We start from the raw sequence: 20,291 nt of genomic DNA, 5'->3' as shown, positions 1-20,291 counted from the left end.
AGGACAAATTGGACAACAACTATCGTCATCCAGTTTCTCCTTTTACCCTTGGGAAAATAAAAAAATTGTTGCTAAAAGATCATTTTTTGTGACTAAAAAGTTAAATGTTCATTTTTTCCTTCCATGTTGCTTCTGCTGCTGTGAAACACCTGAAGGGTTAATAAACTTCTTGAATGTGGTTTTGAGCACCTTGAGGGGTGCAGTTTTTATAATGGTGTCACTTTTGGGTATTTTCAGCCATATAGAACCCTCAAACTGACTTCAGATGTGAGGTGGTCCCTAAAAAAAAATGTTTTTGTAAATTTTGTTGTAAAAATGAGAAATCACTGGTCAAATTTTAACCCTTATAACTTCCTAGCAAAAAAAAATTTGTTTCCAAAATTGTTGCTGATGTAAAGTAGACATGTGGGAAATGTTATTTATTAACTATTTTGTGTCACATAACTCTCTGGTTTGACAGAATAAAAATTCAAAATGTGAAAATTGCGAAATTTTCGCCAAATTTCAATTTTTTTCACAAATAAACGCAGAAATTATCGACTTAAATTTACCCCTAACATGAAGTCCAATATGTCCCGAAAAAAAAATCTCAGAATCGCTAGGATCCGTTGAAGCGTTCCTGAGTTATTACCTCATGAAGGGACACTGGTCAGAATTGCAAAAAATGGCCAGGTCATTAAGGTCAAAATAGGCTGGGTCATGAAGGGGTTAACTTATTTTTCTTCTCTTTCAGGTGACATTGGGGGCTTATCTACAGCATTACAGAATGCTGTAGATAAGCCCCTGATGGTGGTGGCCTTAGCTTATAGGCACATTTTGGGGTGGCAGATTCCCTTTAAATAATAGTTTGATCACTTACCTTGAGTGCAGAGTTTCTTATCATATGTCAATGACTGCCTTCTGGATATCTGTCATGTCAGTTAGGGTATGTGTCCACGTTCAGGATTGCATCAGGATTTGGTCAGGATTTTTCATCAGTATTTGTAAGCCAAAACCAGGAGTGGGTGATAAATGCAGAAGTGGTGCATATGTTTCTATTATACTTTTCCTCTAATTGTTCCACTCCTGGTTTTGGCTTACAAATACTGATAAAAAATCCTGACCAAATCCTGATGCAATCCTGAACGTGGACACATACCCTTAGGACCTTTTTTAAAGCTTAAGGTACCGTCACATTTAGCGACGCTGCAGCGATCTAGACAACGATCCAGATCGCTGCAGCGTCGCTGTGTGGTCGCTGGAGAGCTGTCACACAGACAGCTCTTCAGCGACCAACTATGCGAAGTCCCCTGGTAACCAGGGTAAACATCGGGTTACTAAGCGCAGGGCCGCGCTTAGTAACCCGATGTTTACCCTGGTTACCAGCGTAAACGTAAAAAAAACAAACACTACATACTTACATTGCGGTGTTTGTCCCCCGGCGTCCGCTTCTCTGCACTGTGTAAGCGCCAGCCAGAAAGCACAGCGGTGACGTCACCGCTGTGCTCTGCTTTCCGGCCGGCCGGCGCTTACACAGTGCAGAGAAGCACCGCGCCGGGGGACAGACACCGGAATGTAAGTATGTAGTGTTTGTTTTTTTTACGTTTACGCTGGTAACCAGGGTAAACATCGGGTTACTAAGCGCGGCCCTGCGCTTAGTAACCCGATGTTTACCCTGGTTACCAGTGAAGACATCGCTGGATCGGTGTCACACACGCCGATTCAGCGATGTCTACGGGAGATCCAGCGACGAAATAAAGTTCTGGCCTTTCTGCTCCGACCAACGATGGCACAGCAGGATCCTGATCGCTGCTGCCTGTCAAACTCAACGATATCGCTAGCCAGGACGCTGCAACGTCACTGATCGCTAGCGATATCGTTCAGTGTGAAGGTACCTTTAGGAAGCCTTTGCAGGTGTTTTTTGTTGATTATTCTAATTTACTGAGATAATGACTTTTGGGTTTTCATTAGCTGTAAGCCATAGTCATCAACATAAACAGAAATAAACACTTGAAATAGATCATCACTCTGTTTGTAATGACTATATAATATGAGTTTCACTTTTTGTATTGAGGAACTGAAATAAATTAACTTTTCAATGATATTCTAATTTGGTGAAGCAACTGTATAAACATATAAAATATTATATACATACAGCTCTGGCAAAAATTAAGGGACCATTGCAAAATGTTCAAGTTTGTCTGATTTTTCTCTTTATAGGTATATTTTTCAGTAAAATTAAATTGTTCTTTAATTCTATAAACTTCTGACAACATGTCTCCGAATTTCCAAGCAATTTTGTATTTTTTCTGACAAAGAAAAATGGTCAGAATTAAAAAAAAAAAAAAAACAGTGCTGAAAGCTACTGTTTATTATTTGAGACCTCAAATAATGCAAATAAAAAGTTCATAATCATTTAGAAGCAACAATACTAATGTTTTAACTCCGGAAGAGTTGAGAAATCAATATTTTGTGGAATAACCATGATTTTTAATCACAGCGTTCATGCGTCTTGGCATGCTTTCCACCAGTCTTTCACACTGCTTCTGGCGCAAAAATTTAATCAGTTCTGTGATGGCTTGTGACTATTCATCATCCTCTTGATTACATTCCAGAGGTTTTCAATGGAGTTCAGGTCTGGAGATTGGGCTGCCCATGACAGGGTTATGATGTGGTGGTCTCTTAATTTTTGCCAGACTTGTGTGTATTGTAAGGCTGCAGTAGCATCGTACGCAGTGAAGAAGCAGTGACCCACAAATTCAAACACAAAAGTCTCTTTTAATGTGTTTATTCACAGCATTAAAGTCCAATTCACATAAATGCATATAGCTTCAGTGGATATTATCAGTGACCAGTTTACACCAGTTCAAAGCAATACATATCACATGGCTTTAGATCTTCGGTCCCTAAACAGGCCAGACTTCCCTTGTCCAGTTTCCCTGGGCGACCGCACGCCATCTCACAGTCTCTATACGTCTCCATACACACAGCCTCATATGTTGCAGACACTACACACGCCAGCCCTCCTCTGACTAGTTCTCGTGGGTGTCCTGCATCGCTGTATCACAGTCTCTTTACTCACACAGTCGTACACAGTTCAGGATATCCTCCGGATAGCAACCGGGCACCATATGCACCTGTTTGCAATCGTTGCACATTCTAGTCCTCTTTCGGGCACAGGACATCCACCTCCAGGCACAGGACTGTCCACATCCGAGACCAGTACCATGGACGACTTGCATCTCTGTGTACGCTGCAGGTGCCAGGCTATTCAGCTGCCCTGGGTGCTGGCTCTGCTGGCCTGTGCCTCCATGCACTCTGCAGACCAGCACACACCAGACTGACACTGACGTGTACCTCGCACACCTGACCTGACACGGCATGACACACCCATACCCCTTACTGCAGGGTTTTTAAACACACACAAACCTGTGGCCTTCAGCCACCTGGAAAACCCGGACCGGAAATCCATGACTCTCATGCACACCTATGGACTAAATATACACACACATACAGCAGGTGAAGTAAGTATTGAACACTTCACCAATTTTCTATCTAAATATATTTCTAAAGGTGCTATTGACATGAAATTCTCACCAGATGTTGTTAACAACCCAACCAATACACACAGGCAAAGAAATCAAACCATAGATGTTCATAAATTAATTCATGTGCAATAATGATAAATGACACAGGAAAAAGTATTGAGCACACTTATGGAAATATAATTAGTTCTTGGTACAAAAGCTTTTTGTTTGTGATGACAGTGTGAAGACGCCTCCTGTATGGAGAAACTAGTTGCATGCATTGCTCTGTTGTCATTTTGGCCCATTATTCCACAAATGTACAAATTCTGAAGGTTTAATGTGCTCCTTCTATGTACTCTGAGCTTTAGTTCCTTCCATAAACATTCTATTGGATTCAGGTCAGATGATTGGCTGGGCCATTCTAGCAGCTTTATTTTCTGTCTCAGAAACCGATTAGGTTTCCTTGTTTGTGTGCTTGGGATCATTGTCTTGCTGAATTGTCCACCCTCATTTCATGTTCATCATGCTGGTAGATGGCAGAAGATTTTTATCAGAATGTCACACTGCATTTATCCATTCATCCTTCCTTCAATTATCTTAATTTTGCCAGGGTCGTTTGTACCCTCCTATCTCTTTCTGGTGCAGTCTGCCTAGAAGACATGACAGAATGCAGAGCACAGAGTAAGGGAGGGACGTCACCCCCTGCAGTCTGCCTGTGCCTGCTGAAGTCTTGTGTGTGTTGGTCGAAACTGAGTTGCTACTGCTAGAGGTGTCTTTTTATTATTATTATTATTATTATTATTATTATTATTATGTATTTATTTATATAGCACCATTGATTCCATGGTGCTGTACATGAGAAGGGGTTAGATACAAATTACAGATATCACTTACAGTAAGCAAACTAATAATCACAGACTGATACAGAGGTGTGAGGACCCTGCCCTTGCGGGCTTTCATGCTACAGGATGGTGGGGAAGGAGACAGTAGCTTGGGGGGTTGCAGCAGCTCCGGAGTTGATGAGGCGGTAGCTCCGGGAGTGGTGAGGAGGCAGCGGGGTCAGTCCAGGCTTTAGGATTTCCTGAAGACGTGGGTTTTCAGGTTCCATCTGAAGGATCCAAATGCCGTTGATAGTCGGACGTGTTGGGGCAAAGAATTTCAGAGGATGGGGGATATTCGGGAGAAGTCTTGGAGGCGGTTGGGTGAGGAGCAAATAAGTGTGGAGTAGAGAAGAAGGTCTTGGGAGGACCGGTGATTACATGAGGGAAGATATCGGGAAATTAGTTCAGAGTCGTATGGAGGAGACAGGTTATAGATGGCCTTGTAGGTCAGTATTAGTAATTTGAACTGGATACGCTGAGGGAATGGGAGCCAGTGAACAGATTTGCAGAGGGGAGAAGCGGAGGAGTAGCGAGGAGAGAGATGAATTAGTCAGGCGGCAGAGTTAAGGATGGACTGGAGAGGTGCAAGGGTGTTAGCAATGGAGGCCACAGAAAAGGATGTTGCAGTAGTCGAAGCGGGAGATGATGAGGGCATGCACAAGCAGTTTAATAGATTGAGGGTTGATGAAGGGACGGATTCTGGAGATATTTTTGAGCTGGAGGCGACAGGACGTGGTAAGAGCTTGGATGTGCAGTTTCAAGCACAGGGCAGCATCAAGGGTTACTCCAAGGCAGCGGACTTCCGGCACTGGGGAAAGCGTGATGTAGTTAATTGCGATAGATAGGTCAGTTAAGGAAGATCTGTGAGATGGAGGAAAGATGATGAGTTCAGATTTGTCCACATTGAGTTTGAGGAAGCGAGAGGAGAAGGAGGATATGGCTGTTAGACACTTCGGGATTCTGGACAGCAGAGAGGTGACGTCTGGGCCAGAGAGGTACATCTGAGTGTCCTCAGCATAAAGGTGGTACTGGAATCCATGGGATTTTGAGTTGTCCCAGGCCAAGTTTATAAATTGAGAAGAGTAAGGGTCCTAGAACAGAGCCTTGGGGGACTCAAGGGGGGTGGGATAAGGAGGTAGTGTGGGAGTGGGAGATGCTGAATGTGCGGTTGGAAAGGTATGAGGAGATCCAGGATAGGGCGAGGTCTTTGATGCCAAAGGAGGAGAGGATCTGTAGTAGGAGGCAGTGGTAAACGGTGTCAAAAGCAGAGGACAGGTCTAGAAGGAGGAGTATAGAGTATTGTCTGTTAGCTTTTTCTGTAAGTAGGTCATTAGTAATTTTGGTTAGGGCTGTCTCAGTTGAGTCATGGGGGCAGAAAACAGATTGTAGATGGTCAAAGAGTAAGTTACATGAGAGGTGGGAGGAAAGTTCAGCGTGGACATGCTGCTCCAGGAGTTTGGAATCGAATGGGAACAGCGATTGGGTCGAGGGTTGGCTTTTTAAGGATAGGTGTGATTTTGGCATGTTTGAAAGCAGAAGGGAAGGTACATTTTTAAATATGTCCCAGCACTGACTGACACCTGTCTCAGCATTGTATCAGTAAAGAGCTGACTATCAGTCGCTGCTGGAGGTGTGGTTACAGCCGGTCTCACTATGCAGTGAGTGGTGACTGAAGAGTCAGCTGTCAGTCAGTTCAGAGGCACGGTTACAGCCCACACTCACTATGTACTGAGTTATGACAAAAGCCGCATCGGCCATGTATCTATGACTGAAAGCCAGAGGCTGCCCTGACTAATAATATTTATTTCCTTCTGACAGCCAGGTTTTCAGTGTGGCGGCCACACGGCTTTAGAATGCTATTAAAGTGCAGATTATCTGCAGGTTAAGAGGGTTTTTTTAAATGACAGATTCCATTTAATCCAAAACGAGTAGTAGAGCATAAAAACCTATAAAATATTACGGAATTATTTATACTTCTCGTTTTGCTGTACTGTTGGTGTTGGTCTATCTGTTTCCATTTATTGGTTTTGCTGTTTGGGTTATTGGGTTTCTTATCTGTGATTTCTTCTCTCCCTGGCAGTTTGGTTGATGACAGATGTGTCGTGGAGCCTGCAGCAGGAGATCTGGATAACCCACCTAAAAAATTCAGAGGTGAGAATGACATGAGAACTGAGTTCAGAATTATTTGTCATTTTTATAATTTTTCAGTGTGAAAATAAAGGCGGGTACATTTAAATACCTAGCTTACATGACTGATGTGTTACTGTGTATATCTTGAATGTCTATCCACACAATATGGACAAGCGAATTGGGACACATCCCTTAGAATTCAGGTTTTCATTCAGTATCTTGTTGCTGGTGTCAGCCAGCCTCCCCAGCCATGCAGTCGGCCTTTACTGACATTTGTAATAGAATGGTTTGTTCTAACTTTAAAGGGGTATTCACACCTCCAAGATCCTATCCCAATATGTAGTAGGTGTAATAATATTAGTCATGGTTACTGTGGTATGGGGACTGGTCATGTGGTTAATGGGCGGTATGTATTGCAGAGGTGGGTGGCCCTGTGATGGAAGCCTGAGCTTGCTTTCTCAGCAGATGTACTGCTGAGGGTTTACTATACATTGGGAAGGCTTCCAGGTGACTTGGAGAGATGGGTGGGTCCAGTCACCTACATACCCCAACCAAGGGGGTGTCTAGAGACCCAAGATGGAGTCTGTGTGTTTGTGCAGCAGTGCTAGAGAGTCTGAGCCAGAGTGAGAAGTGTTTGGAGGATGCCTCTGAGGATAAGAGGTATCCGGGAGATCTGTGCGGGCGTCCCTGACAGGTAGCAGACTCTAACTGGTATTAGGCATACCAGGGCTCAGCGAGGAACGTGGGTTCTATGAGGTTGAATGGTTGCTGGACGTAGCACGGGATGCTGTATGTTACCAAGTTCCTGAAAAGAGGTTTATACTGTGTACAAATAAACCGAGTGGGCTTTTAACCCTGAGTGTCCTGGGTATATTCCTCAATGACCAGCTAAGTGAGTACTCCCTGACCACCGAGGGTGGAGGCATGCCACAATACCTAAGCTACTACAATGCCCTGCACATGGAATAAGCAAATCAGGGGAAGTATACTACATTTCTATTTGGAGGTATTTGCTAATATTATCACTATTACACCTACTACATATTGGGATGGGATCTTGGAGATGGGAATACCCCTTAAAGTTTAAGGAGGTATAATGGTATGAGAATGTTTTTCAAGGGTTGGCCTAATTTCCTAAATGCCAGTGAAGAGAAATCTTAAAGCTTCAGTATTCCAAAACATTTGAAACAATTTTAGCTTTCACCTGTTCTGTTACAATTTAACTGTGCCCCAGTACACAAAGCAAGGTCCATAAAAACATTGGTGGATAAGATGGCTGTGGAAGAAGTTGACAGGTTCACACAAAGTCCTAACCTCAACCCCCTCCAACACCTTTGGCATTAACTTGCAACACCATAACAATGTTTATGGGTTTAAAGAGATGTGCTAAAATCTTCCAAAAGTGAAATGTGTAGATGTCCCAGTGTTTTTGTCCATATAGTTTAAGTCTTAAAGAGGCACTCCTATCTTAGCCTAGGTTCACATATATGCATTGAATTAGGCTCAGCCTGTATCAACCTGATACAACTCAACAGATCACAATTGATGGCAAAACTGATGTAAAAATGCATCATTTGCCTTCAAGACCTAATGACGTCCTGGTTCAGTGGGGTGTTGGAATTATGACCATATCTTATTTGGCCATCGCCATGATTCTTCTGTGCTTCAGTGCTTGCTGACCGCAGCTTCAGTGGTCATCAGCACATTTCTATGTCCACAGCTATCACTTTCCACAGACAAATCATCAAGGAGTGGCACTGCTGTTACCGGGGCTGTGCAATCAGAGTCATGGAGTCGGTGTCAATTTTGGTGGAATTGAAATTGGAGTCGGTATAAAATGGACCAACTCCTACAATATATACTAAATTGGGGTCACATGCAGGATGTGCTGTAAATGTTTCATAATAATTTGGGAAAGTTATGAAATGTCCTATAAATGTCTTTTCTGTTCCTGATCTAAGGATCTTGGAATTTAGTTGACATCAATTTGTGCTGCACTTTATGTACATGCTTAGTAGTGAGGCAGTGCTGTGGAGTCTGAGCTGGAGTCGGAAATCAGGGAAATTGAGGAGTCAGAGTTGGTGGTTTGGCTTACCAACTCCACAGCCCTGCCTGTTATTAATCCTGCTTTTATCATCATCCTCTGATTATCATTGATTTGAGGGCGGTGATAGAAGCTGTAAGGCTCCATTGCTGTCACTCACCTTGCTTCTATCAACACGGGGATTCAGAGAAAGAGGACTCTGTTCCAGAAGCAGAGCCTGTGGCACTGGTGACCAAAGCAGACGGCAGGGACAGAAGTGTCAGGGCGGCCACTAAAGCTGTGGTCATTTTCGGGATGACGATCACAGAAGGTGTGCTAAGTAACTGAAGTGCCATCCCCTGATGATTCCGTTTCATAAGGGTAATAGAAGCTGCAGGGCCATCCTCCTGTGCCACATCCCGTGTGAGATTTCCCTCAAATTAAACATCACAGGAAGTGAAGAAAAAAAATGTACATACGGAATAAAGATTAGCAGGATTTCAAGAATGGTAGAGAATTTTATAATAAAATAAATCGGTCAGGGTTACAGATAGATATTTATAAAGTGTACTAGATGGTGGCCCGATTCTAACGCATGGGGTATTCTAGAATATGTATAGTAATGTACAGCACAGCCCACACAGTGTATAACACAGCCCACGCAGTATATAAGGCTACTTTCACTTTTCCGTCGGTACGGGCCCGTCGCAATGCCGACGACGTACCGACGGATGTTGTGAAATTACTGCACGACGTGGGCAGCGGATGCAGTTTTTCAATGCATCCGCTGCCCGTTCTGCAGTCCGGGGAGGAGGGGACGGAGTTTCGGCCAGGCATGCGCAGTCGAAAATGGCGGACGCGATGCACAAAAAAAGTTACATTGACCTTTTTTTGTGCGTCACGTCTGCCAAAACACGACGGATCCATCGCACAACGGATGTGACGGGTGCCCATCTGTCGCGATCCATCGTTAATACAAGTCTATGGGCAAAAACGCATCCTGCAAGCACATTTGCAGGATCCGTTTTTTGCCCATAACGACGGATTGCGATGGAGCTCAGAAGACGGAAGTGTGAAAGTAGCCTAACACAGCCATGTAGTATATTGCACAGTCCACATAGTATATTGCACAGTCCACGTAGTATACTGCACAGCCCACGTAGTATTTTGCACAGCCCACGTAGTATATAACACAGCCCACGTAGTATATAACACAGCCCACGTAGTATATAACACAGCCACGTAGTATATAGCACAGGCACGTAGTATATAACACAGCCCACGTAGTATATTGCACAGCCACATAGTATATAGCACAGCCATGTAGTATATAGCACAGGCACGTAGTATATAACACAGCCCACGTAGTATATTGCACAGCCACGTAGTATATAGCACAGCCCACGTAGTATATAACACAGCCCACGTAGTATATAGCACAGCCCACGTAGTATATAGCACAGCCCACGTAGTATATAGCACAGGCAAGTAGTATATAACACAGCCCACGTAGTATATAGCACAACCCATGTAGTATAAAGCACAGCCCACGTAGTATATAGCACAGCCCACATAGTATATAGCACAGCCCACGTATTATATAGCACAGCCCACGTAGTATATAGCACAGCCCACATAGTATATAACACAGCCGACGTAGTATATAACAGCCACGTACTATATAGCACAGGCACATAGTATATAGCACAGCCCACATAGTATATAACACAGCCCACATAGTATATAACAGCCATGTAATATATTGCACAGGCACGTAGTATATTGCACAGGCACGTAGTATATTGCACAGCCACATAGTATATTGCACAGCCCCGTAGTATATAACACAGCCCACGTAGTATATTGCACAGCCCACGTAGTATATAACACAGCCCCGTAGTATATAACACAGCCCACATAGTATATAGGAATGTGGGCACCATATCCCTGTTAAAAAAAGAATTAAAATAAAAAATAATTATATACTCACCTTCCGGCCGCCCCCGAATCCAGCCCAGGCGTTTAGCGATGCTCTTCGCGACGCTCCGGTCCCAAGAATGCATTGCGGCAATAACACGTGATCATGTAGCGGTCTCGTGAGACCGCTATGTCATCATCTCGCGAGTCCGCTACGTGATCTCGAGTCATTGCCGCAATGCATTCTTGGGACCGGAGCGCCGCGAGGAGCGGGAAAGGCACCAGAAGGTGAGAATATAATGATTTTTATTTTATAATTATTTTTAACATTAGATCTTTTTACTATTGATGCTGCATAGGCAGCATCAATAGTAAAAAGTTGGTCACACAGGGTTAATAGCAGCGTTAACAGACTACGTTACACCGCGTTATGCCGCGGTGTAACGCAGTCTAACGGACTGCTAAACCGCTATGGGGCACTGACTGGAGGGGAGTAGGGAAGGGCGACTTCGCAGCCGGACTGTGCCCGTCGTTGATTGGTCGCGGCCGGCCACGACCAATCAGCGACGTGGGATTTCCGTGACAGACAAACAGACGGAAGTGACCCTTAGACGATTATATAGATAGATTATAGTTATCGTAGAACTCCTTTAACCTCAGTGTATTATTTCTCATACTTCTTGGTACACTACATTTCTACTCTGCCACCTATTAATCTTTCTCTTTTCACTAACATTTTTTTTTATAGACTGTCTGTTTAAGGTCTGTCCCATGAACAGATATTCTGCTCAGAAGCAATATTGGAAGGCTAAGCAGGCCAAACAGGAAAAGGAAAAGATCTCAGATGTCCTTCTTTTGCAGAAGCTTCAGGTAACATGCAAATGCATAAGCACAGTACAAGGCAATTACTTTAACCCCTTAGTGACAGAGCCAATTTTGAACTTAATAACCAAGCCAATTTTTACAGTTCTGACCACGGTTCACTCTATGTGGTTATAACTCTGGAACGCTTTAACGTTCCCGCTGATTCTTAGACTTTTTTTTGTGACATATTGTACTTCAAGACAGTGGTAACATTTCTTCGATATGACGCGTTTATTTGTGTTAAAAATGGAAATTTGGCAAAAATGTCCAAACTTTGAATTTTTATGCCCTTAAGTCAGAGAGATACAGTGGGGCAAAAAAGTATTTAGTCAGTCAGCAATAGTGCAAGTTCCACCACTTAAAAAGATGAGAGGCGTCTGTAATTTACATCATAGGTAGACCTCAACTATGGGAGACAAACTGAGAAAAAAAAATCCAGAAAATCACATTGTCTGTTTTTTTATCATTTTATTTGCATATTATGGTGGAAAATAAGTATTTGGTCAGAAACAAAATTTCATCTCAATACTTTGTAATACATCCTTTGTTGGCAATGACAGAGGTCAAACGTTTTCTGTAAGTCTTCACAAGGTTGCCACACACTGTTGTTGGTATGTTGGCCCATTCCTCCATGCAGATCTCCTCTAGAGCAGTGATGTTTTTGGCTTTTCGCTTGGCAACACGGACTTTCAACTCCCTCCAAAGGTTTTCTATAGGGTTGAGATCTGGAGACTGGCTAGGCCACTCCAGGACCTTGAAATGCTTCTTACGAAGCCACTCCTTCGTTGCCCTGGCGGTGTGCTTTGGATCATTGTCATGTTGAAAGACCCAGCCACGTTTCATCTTCAATGCCTTTGCTGATGGAAGGAGGTTTGCACTCAAAATCTCACGATACATGGCCCCATTTATTCTTTCATGTACCCGGATCAGTCGTCCTGGCCCCTTTGCAGAGAAACAGCTCCAAAGCATGATGTTTCCACCACCATGCTTTACAGTAGGTATGGTGTTTGATGGATGCAACTCAGTATTCTTTTTCCTCCAAACACGACAAGTTGTGTTTCTACCAAACAGTTCCAGTTTGGTTTCTTCAGACCATAGGACATTCTCCCAAAACTCCTCTGGATCATCCAAATGCTCTCTAGCAAACTTCAGACGGGCCCGGACATGTACTGGCTTAAGCAGTGGGACACGTCTGGCACTGCAGGATCTGAGTCCATGGTGGCGTAGTGTGTTACTTATGGTAGGCCTTGTTACATTGGTCCCAGCTCTCTGCAGTTCATTCACTAGGTCCCCCCGCATGGTTCTGGGATTTTTGCTCACCGTTCTTGTGATCATTCTGACCCCACGGGGTGGGATTTTGCGTGGAGCCCCAGATCGAGGGAGATTATCAGTGGTCTTGAATGTCTTCCATTTTCTAATTATTGCTCCCACTGTTGATTTCTTCACTCCAAGCTGGTTGGCTATTGCAGATTCAGTCTTCCCAGCCTGGTGCAGGGCTACAATTTTGTTTCTGGTGTCCTTTGACAGCTCTTTGGTCTTCACCATAGTGGAGTTTGGAGTCAGACTGTTTGAGGGTGTGCACAGGTGTCTTTTTATACTGATAACAAGTTTAAACAGGTGCCATTACTACAGGTAATGAGTGGAGGAAAGAGGAGACTCTTAAAGAAGAAGTTACAGGTCTGTGAGAGCCAGAAATCTTGATTGTTTGTTTCTGACCAAATACTTATTTTCCACCATAATATGCAAATAAAATGATAAAAAAAACTGACAATGTGATTTTCTGGATTTTTTTTTCTCAGTTTGTCTCCCATAGTTGAGGTCTACCTATGATGTAAATTACAGACGCCTCTCATCTTTTTAAGTGGTGGAACTTGCACTATTGCTGACTGACTAAATACTTTTTTGCCCCACTGTATGTCAAACAAAATAGTTAATAAATGACATTTACCATATGTCTACTTTACATCAGCACAACTTTTGAAACACATTTTTTATTAGTTAGGACGTTATAAGGGATAAAAGTTGACCAGCTATTTCTCATTTTTACAACAAAATTTACAAAACCATTTTTTAGGGATCACTTCACATTTAAAGTTTTTTTTTTTTTTTTTGGGGGGGTGGGGGGTGGGTGGGGGGCAAAATAACAGAAAATACCAAAGATTGACACCATTCTAAAACAGTACCCCTCAAGTTGTGCGCAAAACCTCATTCAAGAAGTGTATTAACCCTTCAGGTGCTTCATGATAACTAAAGCAATGTGGAAGGAAAAAATGAACATATTTTTTTCACAAAATTACTTTGGAACCTAACTTTTTTATTTTCACAATTGTATCAGGAGAAAATGGTCCTCAAAATTTGTTGTGCAATTTCTCCTGAGTATGTCAATACCCCGTATGTGGGGGAAAGCCACTGTTTGAGCTCATGGCAGGGCTCCGAAGGGAGGGAGCACCTTTTGACTTTTTGAACTCAAAATTGTCTGGAATCAATGACGGGCGCCATGTCGCGTTTGGAAACCCCCTGATGTACCTAAACAGTGGAAACCACCCAATTCTAACTCCATCCCTAACACAGCCCTGACCCCAACACACCCCTAACCCTAATCCCAAACCTAACCACAACAATAACCCCAACACAACCCTAACCCTAGCTCTAACCCTTGCCCCAACCTTAACCCTAGCCCAACCCTAACCCTAACTCTAGATCTAACACCAACTCTAGCCCCAACCCTAAACCTAACTGCATAGAATGTAAAAATAATAAGAATAATTTTTTATTTTATTTTATTATTTTTACCTGACTAAGGCTGCCGTCACACTAGCAGTATTTGGTCAGTATTTTACATCAGTATTTGTAAGCCAAAACCAGGAGTGGTTGATAAATGCAGAAGTGGTGCATATGTTTCTATTATACTTTTCCTCTAATTGTTCCACTCCTGGTTTTGGCTTACAAATACTGATGTAAAATACTGACCAAATACTGCTAGTGTGATGGCAGCCTAAGGGGGTAAATTAACCAATAGGAAAAATATCCTATTGGTGCCCGGTGCCGGCTGGCAGATCTAGGCGGGCGCACTGCGAATGCCCGCCATTTTTTTCCTGGAAGAAGGCGCCGGGGGAAGGAGCCGGAGGGTCCAGAGACAACGGAGGTGTTGGGGGGGCTTGAGGGTCCCCATTTCTCTTTCCACTGGTATGCTAGATCATATCAGAGGAGAGAGAAATGTGTGGGAAAGCCAAGTCCCCAGAGATTTTCCAAAGCTGGGGGGCGCTATACACATACCGTATTTTTCGGACTATAAGACGCACCGGACTATAAGGCGCACCCAGGTTTTAGAGGTGGAAAATAGGGAAAAAAATATTTGAAGCAAAAAAATGTGGTAAAATATTTTAATAACATACTATTATATGTGGTGTTATTATATATAATAGTATGTTATTATGGTGGAAGCTGCGGGACCATTGTGGTGTCTGTGAAGTACTATATGAAGATGCTGGAGGGTGAGTAGAAGAATGGGGGCACAGGGCTTATATTAAAAGCACCACTCCAGCACTGCAAAATAACACTGGAGTGCTGCTTTAAAATCCCATGGGAGAACTATAACTCCCAGCATGTCCTGCAGATCCTATGACATGCTGGGAGTTATAGTTCACTAAAGGAGTGGCAGAGTGCGTTATTGTGTTTTGGAAAGACTAACCTCTTAATTGTGGCAGCCAGCCTGTGGTGAGGTAAAAGCATCCCATGACTGCACACACAGCCCTCCCTCTTGTTGCCTTTCCACAGCACAGGTAATGGAAGCCAGCAGATTCTAGTGTTGGAGTCTGAAGGACCTGTGATGATGTCAAGAAGAGGGAGGGCTCTGTGCTGCCATGTGATGCTCCAGCCCGCCCACTTCTGACATCACAGGTCCTCCTTGTGCACACTGCACAGCACTCAGCGTCCAGCCCAGGAAGGTACCAGCGATCTCCTCTCCCCCGGACCCTGCTGCTGCTGCCTCCTCCTCCCCCGGACACACGGATCTCCCCAGCTGCTGCAGGAATCAGCGCTGATGAATCGATGTGTGTCGCTGCTTAAGTGCAGTATTCATTTGCTGCTCCTGGCTCACCACTCAGCTGATAGGTGGGCGGGGAGTAGCTAATGAATATTCACTGCACTTAATCATCCGGACCACATGGTTTCCCTAGCGCTGATTCCCTGGCAGTGGGGACATCTTTCTGCCTCCTGAAGTGGGATAACAGTGCGATCCCAGCTGCTGCCCCCATCCCCACATGCTACATCCCTACCATAAGACGCACCAACACTTTAATCCCAAATCTGGAGGAAAAAAAGTGCGTCTTATGGTCAGAAAAATACGGTATTTCTCAGCGCAGTTAAAAAGCGTCTCTGAGGAATATGTACCCTTAACTGCAGTCGTTAAAAGGCGTATCGGCGGTCGTTAAAGGGTTACCAAATTTAAATATATCTATTAGGCTGAGGTAACTAATAGAGCAGAATTATAGAACAATATTTGCTTAAGTTTTTCCTGTATTATAGTGTAAATAGGTCACCTAATGCTATTGCTGTTTTTATTTTTCACCTATTTTTTCTGTACAAAATTCTGAATAGTTAAAAAGTTTTTTGTATAGTATTGTATTCTATATTAAAGAAAGTATTTTGGCTCTGATTTATATACCTTTATTTAGCATATACACGTCTCAACGTTGAAATTGTCAAACCAAGAAAATAAAGTCATGGAATTATAAAAAAAAATCACAGGATCAATAGATATATTCCATGAAATAAAAAGAAGAAAAGGGGAATGCACTCACCGATCTTCAAAAAACAGCTTTATTGAGTCTTCATAGATAAACGGCAGACCCGCTGAAGCGCGCACTGCTCGCCTGAGCTCTACTCCTCTTCCCCTGGCCATGAAGTTTTATCTATGAAGACTCAATAAAGCTGTTTATTGAAGATCGGTGAGCGCATTCCGCTTTTCTTTTCATTTCATGGAATGCATCTGTTGTTCTATGGAGTTGCACCCGAGATCTTGTGGTATGGCTGTCCTGGACTAAGATAAATACCGGCTTTTCAGATAACAAGTTTTGGGCAGTGCCGTTCACTCTTTTCTTTGTTTCCAGGATCAATAGATATGATAATGATTTGCAAATGATGAAAAAATGGAAGCATAATTTTTTGACATGCCATCTATTCAGTATAAAGCATGTGCACCACGTTCAGAAATACACTCCCTTAGATGGCTTGGCATGTTATAAATGAGGTTATTAATGGGCAATGTTCTGCCATTTTGAATGCACTTCGGCAGACAAATTACCAAAATCCGCTCCTACCAGTGATGCCCCAAATGCACTTGATGGGGGACAATTTCATAGAAGCTGCAGGCCATGGTAGCACATTTAGACCACACAGGCTGCTCATATTAGCACAAGCCACACATGGCCTTGTCGTATTGAAAAACAACTCCTCTGTTGGGTTGAAAAACAGCTTACATTCACATTCCTTCATGAAGGCTTCTCAGGAACTGGTTTCCAGTATAAAGACACCAGGTTGCATGTTGCTTGTGGTACTGTGAGCAGCATTCATATCCTAAACGTGTTACCATGGTTTGCAGCATCTCTGGACTTGTCTCCTATTGAGCACATCTCAGACAATTGCAAAGGGAGCTGTCAGCAGTGGATCTTTGGATGTGGATGATTTACGTGCCCAAGATCATTCAACATAGTAGAACATTTCTCAGACAACCACAAATCTCACTGATAACATGCCAAGTTATTTCAGTGTGTGTGTTCCTATGTTTGTCGCTCATATTTGATGCTGAATAAATTGAGATGTTTCGAACATTTGTTTTTAGTTTTTAATAATTTGCATATCATTAATATGACTCTCAATCCTGTGATTTTCATAATTCTATTCTTTTCCTTCTTGGTGTGGCAATTTCATGTTGAGGATTGTATGTTTGGCTTTAGGAGATGTGAAAGGAAATTACAGATTTGACGGTACACCATAGGGAAATCAAATAGGACTCATAAAGCCATGATGTGGTTTGTTTCAAAACTAAGAGCGCTGGAATTTGTGGCTTCATAACATCTTTATATGTTGCCATGTAAATAGTAATTTCCTGGGCACACTAAAAGCAGTACCAAGGCTACTATAATAGCTACTTATGGTATTTCTACCAGAAATAAACATGTATTTGTTTTTAAGTATTAAAACCTTGTTTGCTTGTGGTCACTCCAATTCATCTTCTGTCTCTAAGATTTGATTTTTTGCGTATTTAGTTTTATGTTTGTATGGTCGTCTGGCTGACAGGCATCTCTCCTGACTCCTCCATGCACATGCATGTAGTCACCACACATGCCTAACAGCGCCTTATTTCCCATGAAACAAAAAGAAAGGCGAGTTGAAATAATTTTTCTTCACCAAATGTTTGGGATACAATTAATTTGTGACACTTATATTTACATTCACATATAATTTGGATGTTTGTTTGATCCCATGGAAATCTATGGGTTTGGCTGTCATTTGCCAATGTCTATGTCCAGGTTAAGTTAAGCGTGAAGCTGTTGTCAGTTTGTATCAGTGTTCATCTTATGGACAAGTATTGTACTTAATGGTTCCCTCTCTGTTTGTGTCTTCTCATTTGTAGCATGCAGCAACATTGGAGCAAAAACAAAATGACACTGAGAATAAGAAAGTTCATGGTGAAGTGGTGAAATATGGCAGTGTAATCCAGGTAGGCACAGTCCCATGTAGTTTTACAGAGCTCAGTACATTGATTGTGTAAAGAAATTGTCTTGTCTGCGAGGACAACCCTCATATACGTGAAGTTGCATCTTGTATCATTTTTTATTCTTTTTCTCTAAAAAGGATTTCACTGTATATCCCTAGTGGAACCATATTTTTAGCAACAAGGGCTTGGGAGTGTTTGGCTTCTTATTTTACCCATACCCACGCACATCCGGCATGCTTGAGCGCTTCGGTAGCAGATATTTCTCATCAGTAGCAGATATATCTCGATTCTCTTCAGAATAAAAGGATTGTGCATGTTGAAATTACTTTTTTCTCTTTAACATTTGGCATCGGGAGAGAGTGGGGACATGCCATGTCAATTAAATGGTAGAATCGTGGGCTTGGCTGGCATTCATTATAATGGCATATTACCCTAAGATCCCTTAATATACAGCACTTTATTACCTATGTGTCTGTCTACCATTTCCTTTTTTATTCCTTACTTTATTATAGCTGCTTCATATGAAAAGTAACAAGTACCTCACTGTGAATAAACGCCTTCCTGCGCTGCTGGAAAAGAATGCCATGCGTGTTACACTTGATGCAACTGGAAATGAGGGGTCCTGGCTCTTTATCCAACCCTTTTGGAAACTGCGCAGTAATGGAGACAATGTAAGGAAATCTGTGAAACCTACAAGGGGCTAAGCTAATTGCAAAGTAAAGTTGACAGCAAAGGACACTTGCAGCATGTTAAAAATATGAATCCCATCCAAACCTCTAAATATTGAGGTAAAATACTTTATTCTCTGATTTTACTTCAGTGATGAAGTCATTTTCCATTTACTGTGCTACTGTCCTTCTGTCTACTGGTAGAGGTGATGGATTCTCCTACCTGTTTATTGAATACCTGTGAAAAGATCGTTTTAGACTTAAAGAGAAAGACTTGTAAGGAAAAGTACAGTGAATTAGGTTAAACAATCGATTATTTTATTCCACGTCACAAATTATTATGCAAATGCTATTTTTCTCATATTCCTAAGTAGGCTATGCAAATAAGTCAGTATAATGTTCAAATCATCAACCATTAGATTAAAAACTAATTTTATTGGACAAACCTCCCAACGATAATAGTATTTTTTCAAAACTTAAAAACCTCAAAATGCACAATTACAAATTATTTTCCACAACAGAGTTTCCAAACATTTTATAGGTTGTAAAGAACTGAAATTCGTTGGATTTGCAGCATTAAGAAATTACTGAAATTAAAAGCTTTTTCAATGAAAAGCATTTTAACAGGCCAAGTTACATGTTAACATAGGAACCCTTCTTTGATACCACCTTCACAATTCTTGCATCCATTGAACTTGTGAGTTTTTGGAGAGTTTCTGCTTGTATTTCTTTGCATGAAGTCAGAATAGCCTCCCAGAGCTGCTGTTTTGATGTGAACTGCCTCCCACCCTCATAAATCTTTTGCTTGATGATACTCCAAATGTTCTCTATAGGGTTGAGGTCAGGGGAAGATGGTGGCCACACCATGAGTTCATCTCCTTTTATGCCCATAGCAGCCAATGACTCTCAGGTATTCTTTGCAGCATGAGATGGAACATTGTCATGAATGAAGATGATTTTGCTACAAATGGCACTGTTCTTCTTTTTGCACCATGGAAGAAAGTGGTCAGTCAGAAACTCACTTCAGGTATCCTACAGGGGCCTACCGGCTCTGGTTTAAAACAGGACTCTGCCACCTCCTTGCTGATGTCGCAGCTTTGAAAGGACATGGTGGCCATCCACTAACCATCCACTACTCCATCCCTCTGGACCATCCAAGGTTGCACTGCACTCTTCAGTAAACATGACTATTTTTAAATTAGTTTTAATTTATGTCTGGACCCACTGCTGAATAGTAGGTTTATGCACAACTGCAAGTCTCTGGAGGATCATATACCTTGAAGGTCATGTGACCCCAGAGGCACCAGGAGCTTCAAATGCCTTGTATAAGACATTGCATTATAACACTTTTCGGCAGAGATGTTCTGTTTTCTTTCTCATATTGCTTGAAACCAGTGGTGCATTAATAATGTGGAACATCCTTCTTAAGTAGTTTTCCTTTAATTGGGCTCACCTGACAAAACTAATAGTCTTAGGTTATTTAGATCAATTTCAGTCACCCAAAGAGCCCTGAGACACAACACCCTCCATCAGTTTGTTTGAAAAACAAAAGATTACATCTTTATGACACTTAAATCCAAT

The 20,291-nt window shown here is 42.3% G+C and overlaps 1 protein-coding gene across 2 annotated transcripts in view; it reads left to right on the top strand.

Annotated features, from left to right (window-relative positions):
• The window catches only part of ITPR3 (inositol 1,4,5-trisphosphate receptor type 3), an 825,364-nt gene that overhangs the window by 122,886 nt on the left and 682,187 nt on the right, over positions 1-20,291 (top strand). Inside the window, exons 2-5 of one of the 2 annotated variants that reach the window (XM_077295501.1) lie at positions 6,468-6,538; positions 11,206-11,327; positions 17,959-18,045; positions 18,555-18,713. In XM_077295501.1, coding sequence (XP_077151616.1) covers positions 6,468-6,538; positions 11,206-11,327; positions 17,959-18,045; positions 18,555-18,713 — 439 coding nt within the window. The remainder of the gene's footprint in view (positions 1-6,467; positions 6,539-11,205; positions 11,328-17,958; positions 18,046-18,554; positions 18,714-20,291) is intronic. The other variant, XM_077295502.1, reaches the window with a different exon arrangement.

This window comes from Ranitomeya variabilis, chromosome 3 (genome assembly GCF_051348905.1).
Source record: "Ranitomeya variabilis isolate aRanVar5 chromosome 3, aRanVar5.hap1, whole genome shotgun sequence".
In the NCBI taxonomy this organism is placed as follows: domain Eukaryota; kingdom Metazoa; phylum Chordata; class Amphibia; order Anura; family Dendrobatidae; genus Ranitomeya; species Ranitomeya variabilis.
The sequence above is the reverse complement of the archived record's forward strand: the minus strand, read 5'-3'. Positions and strand labels throughout refer to the sequence as shown.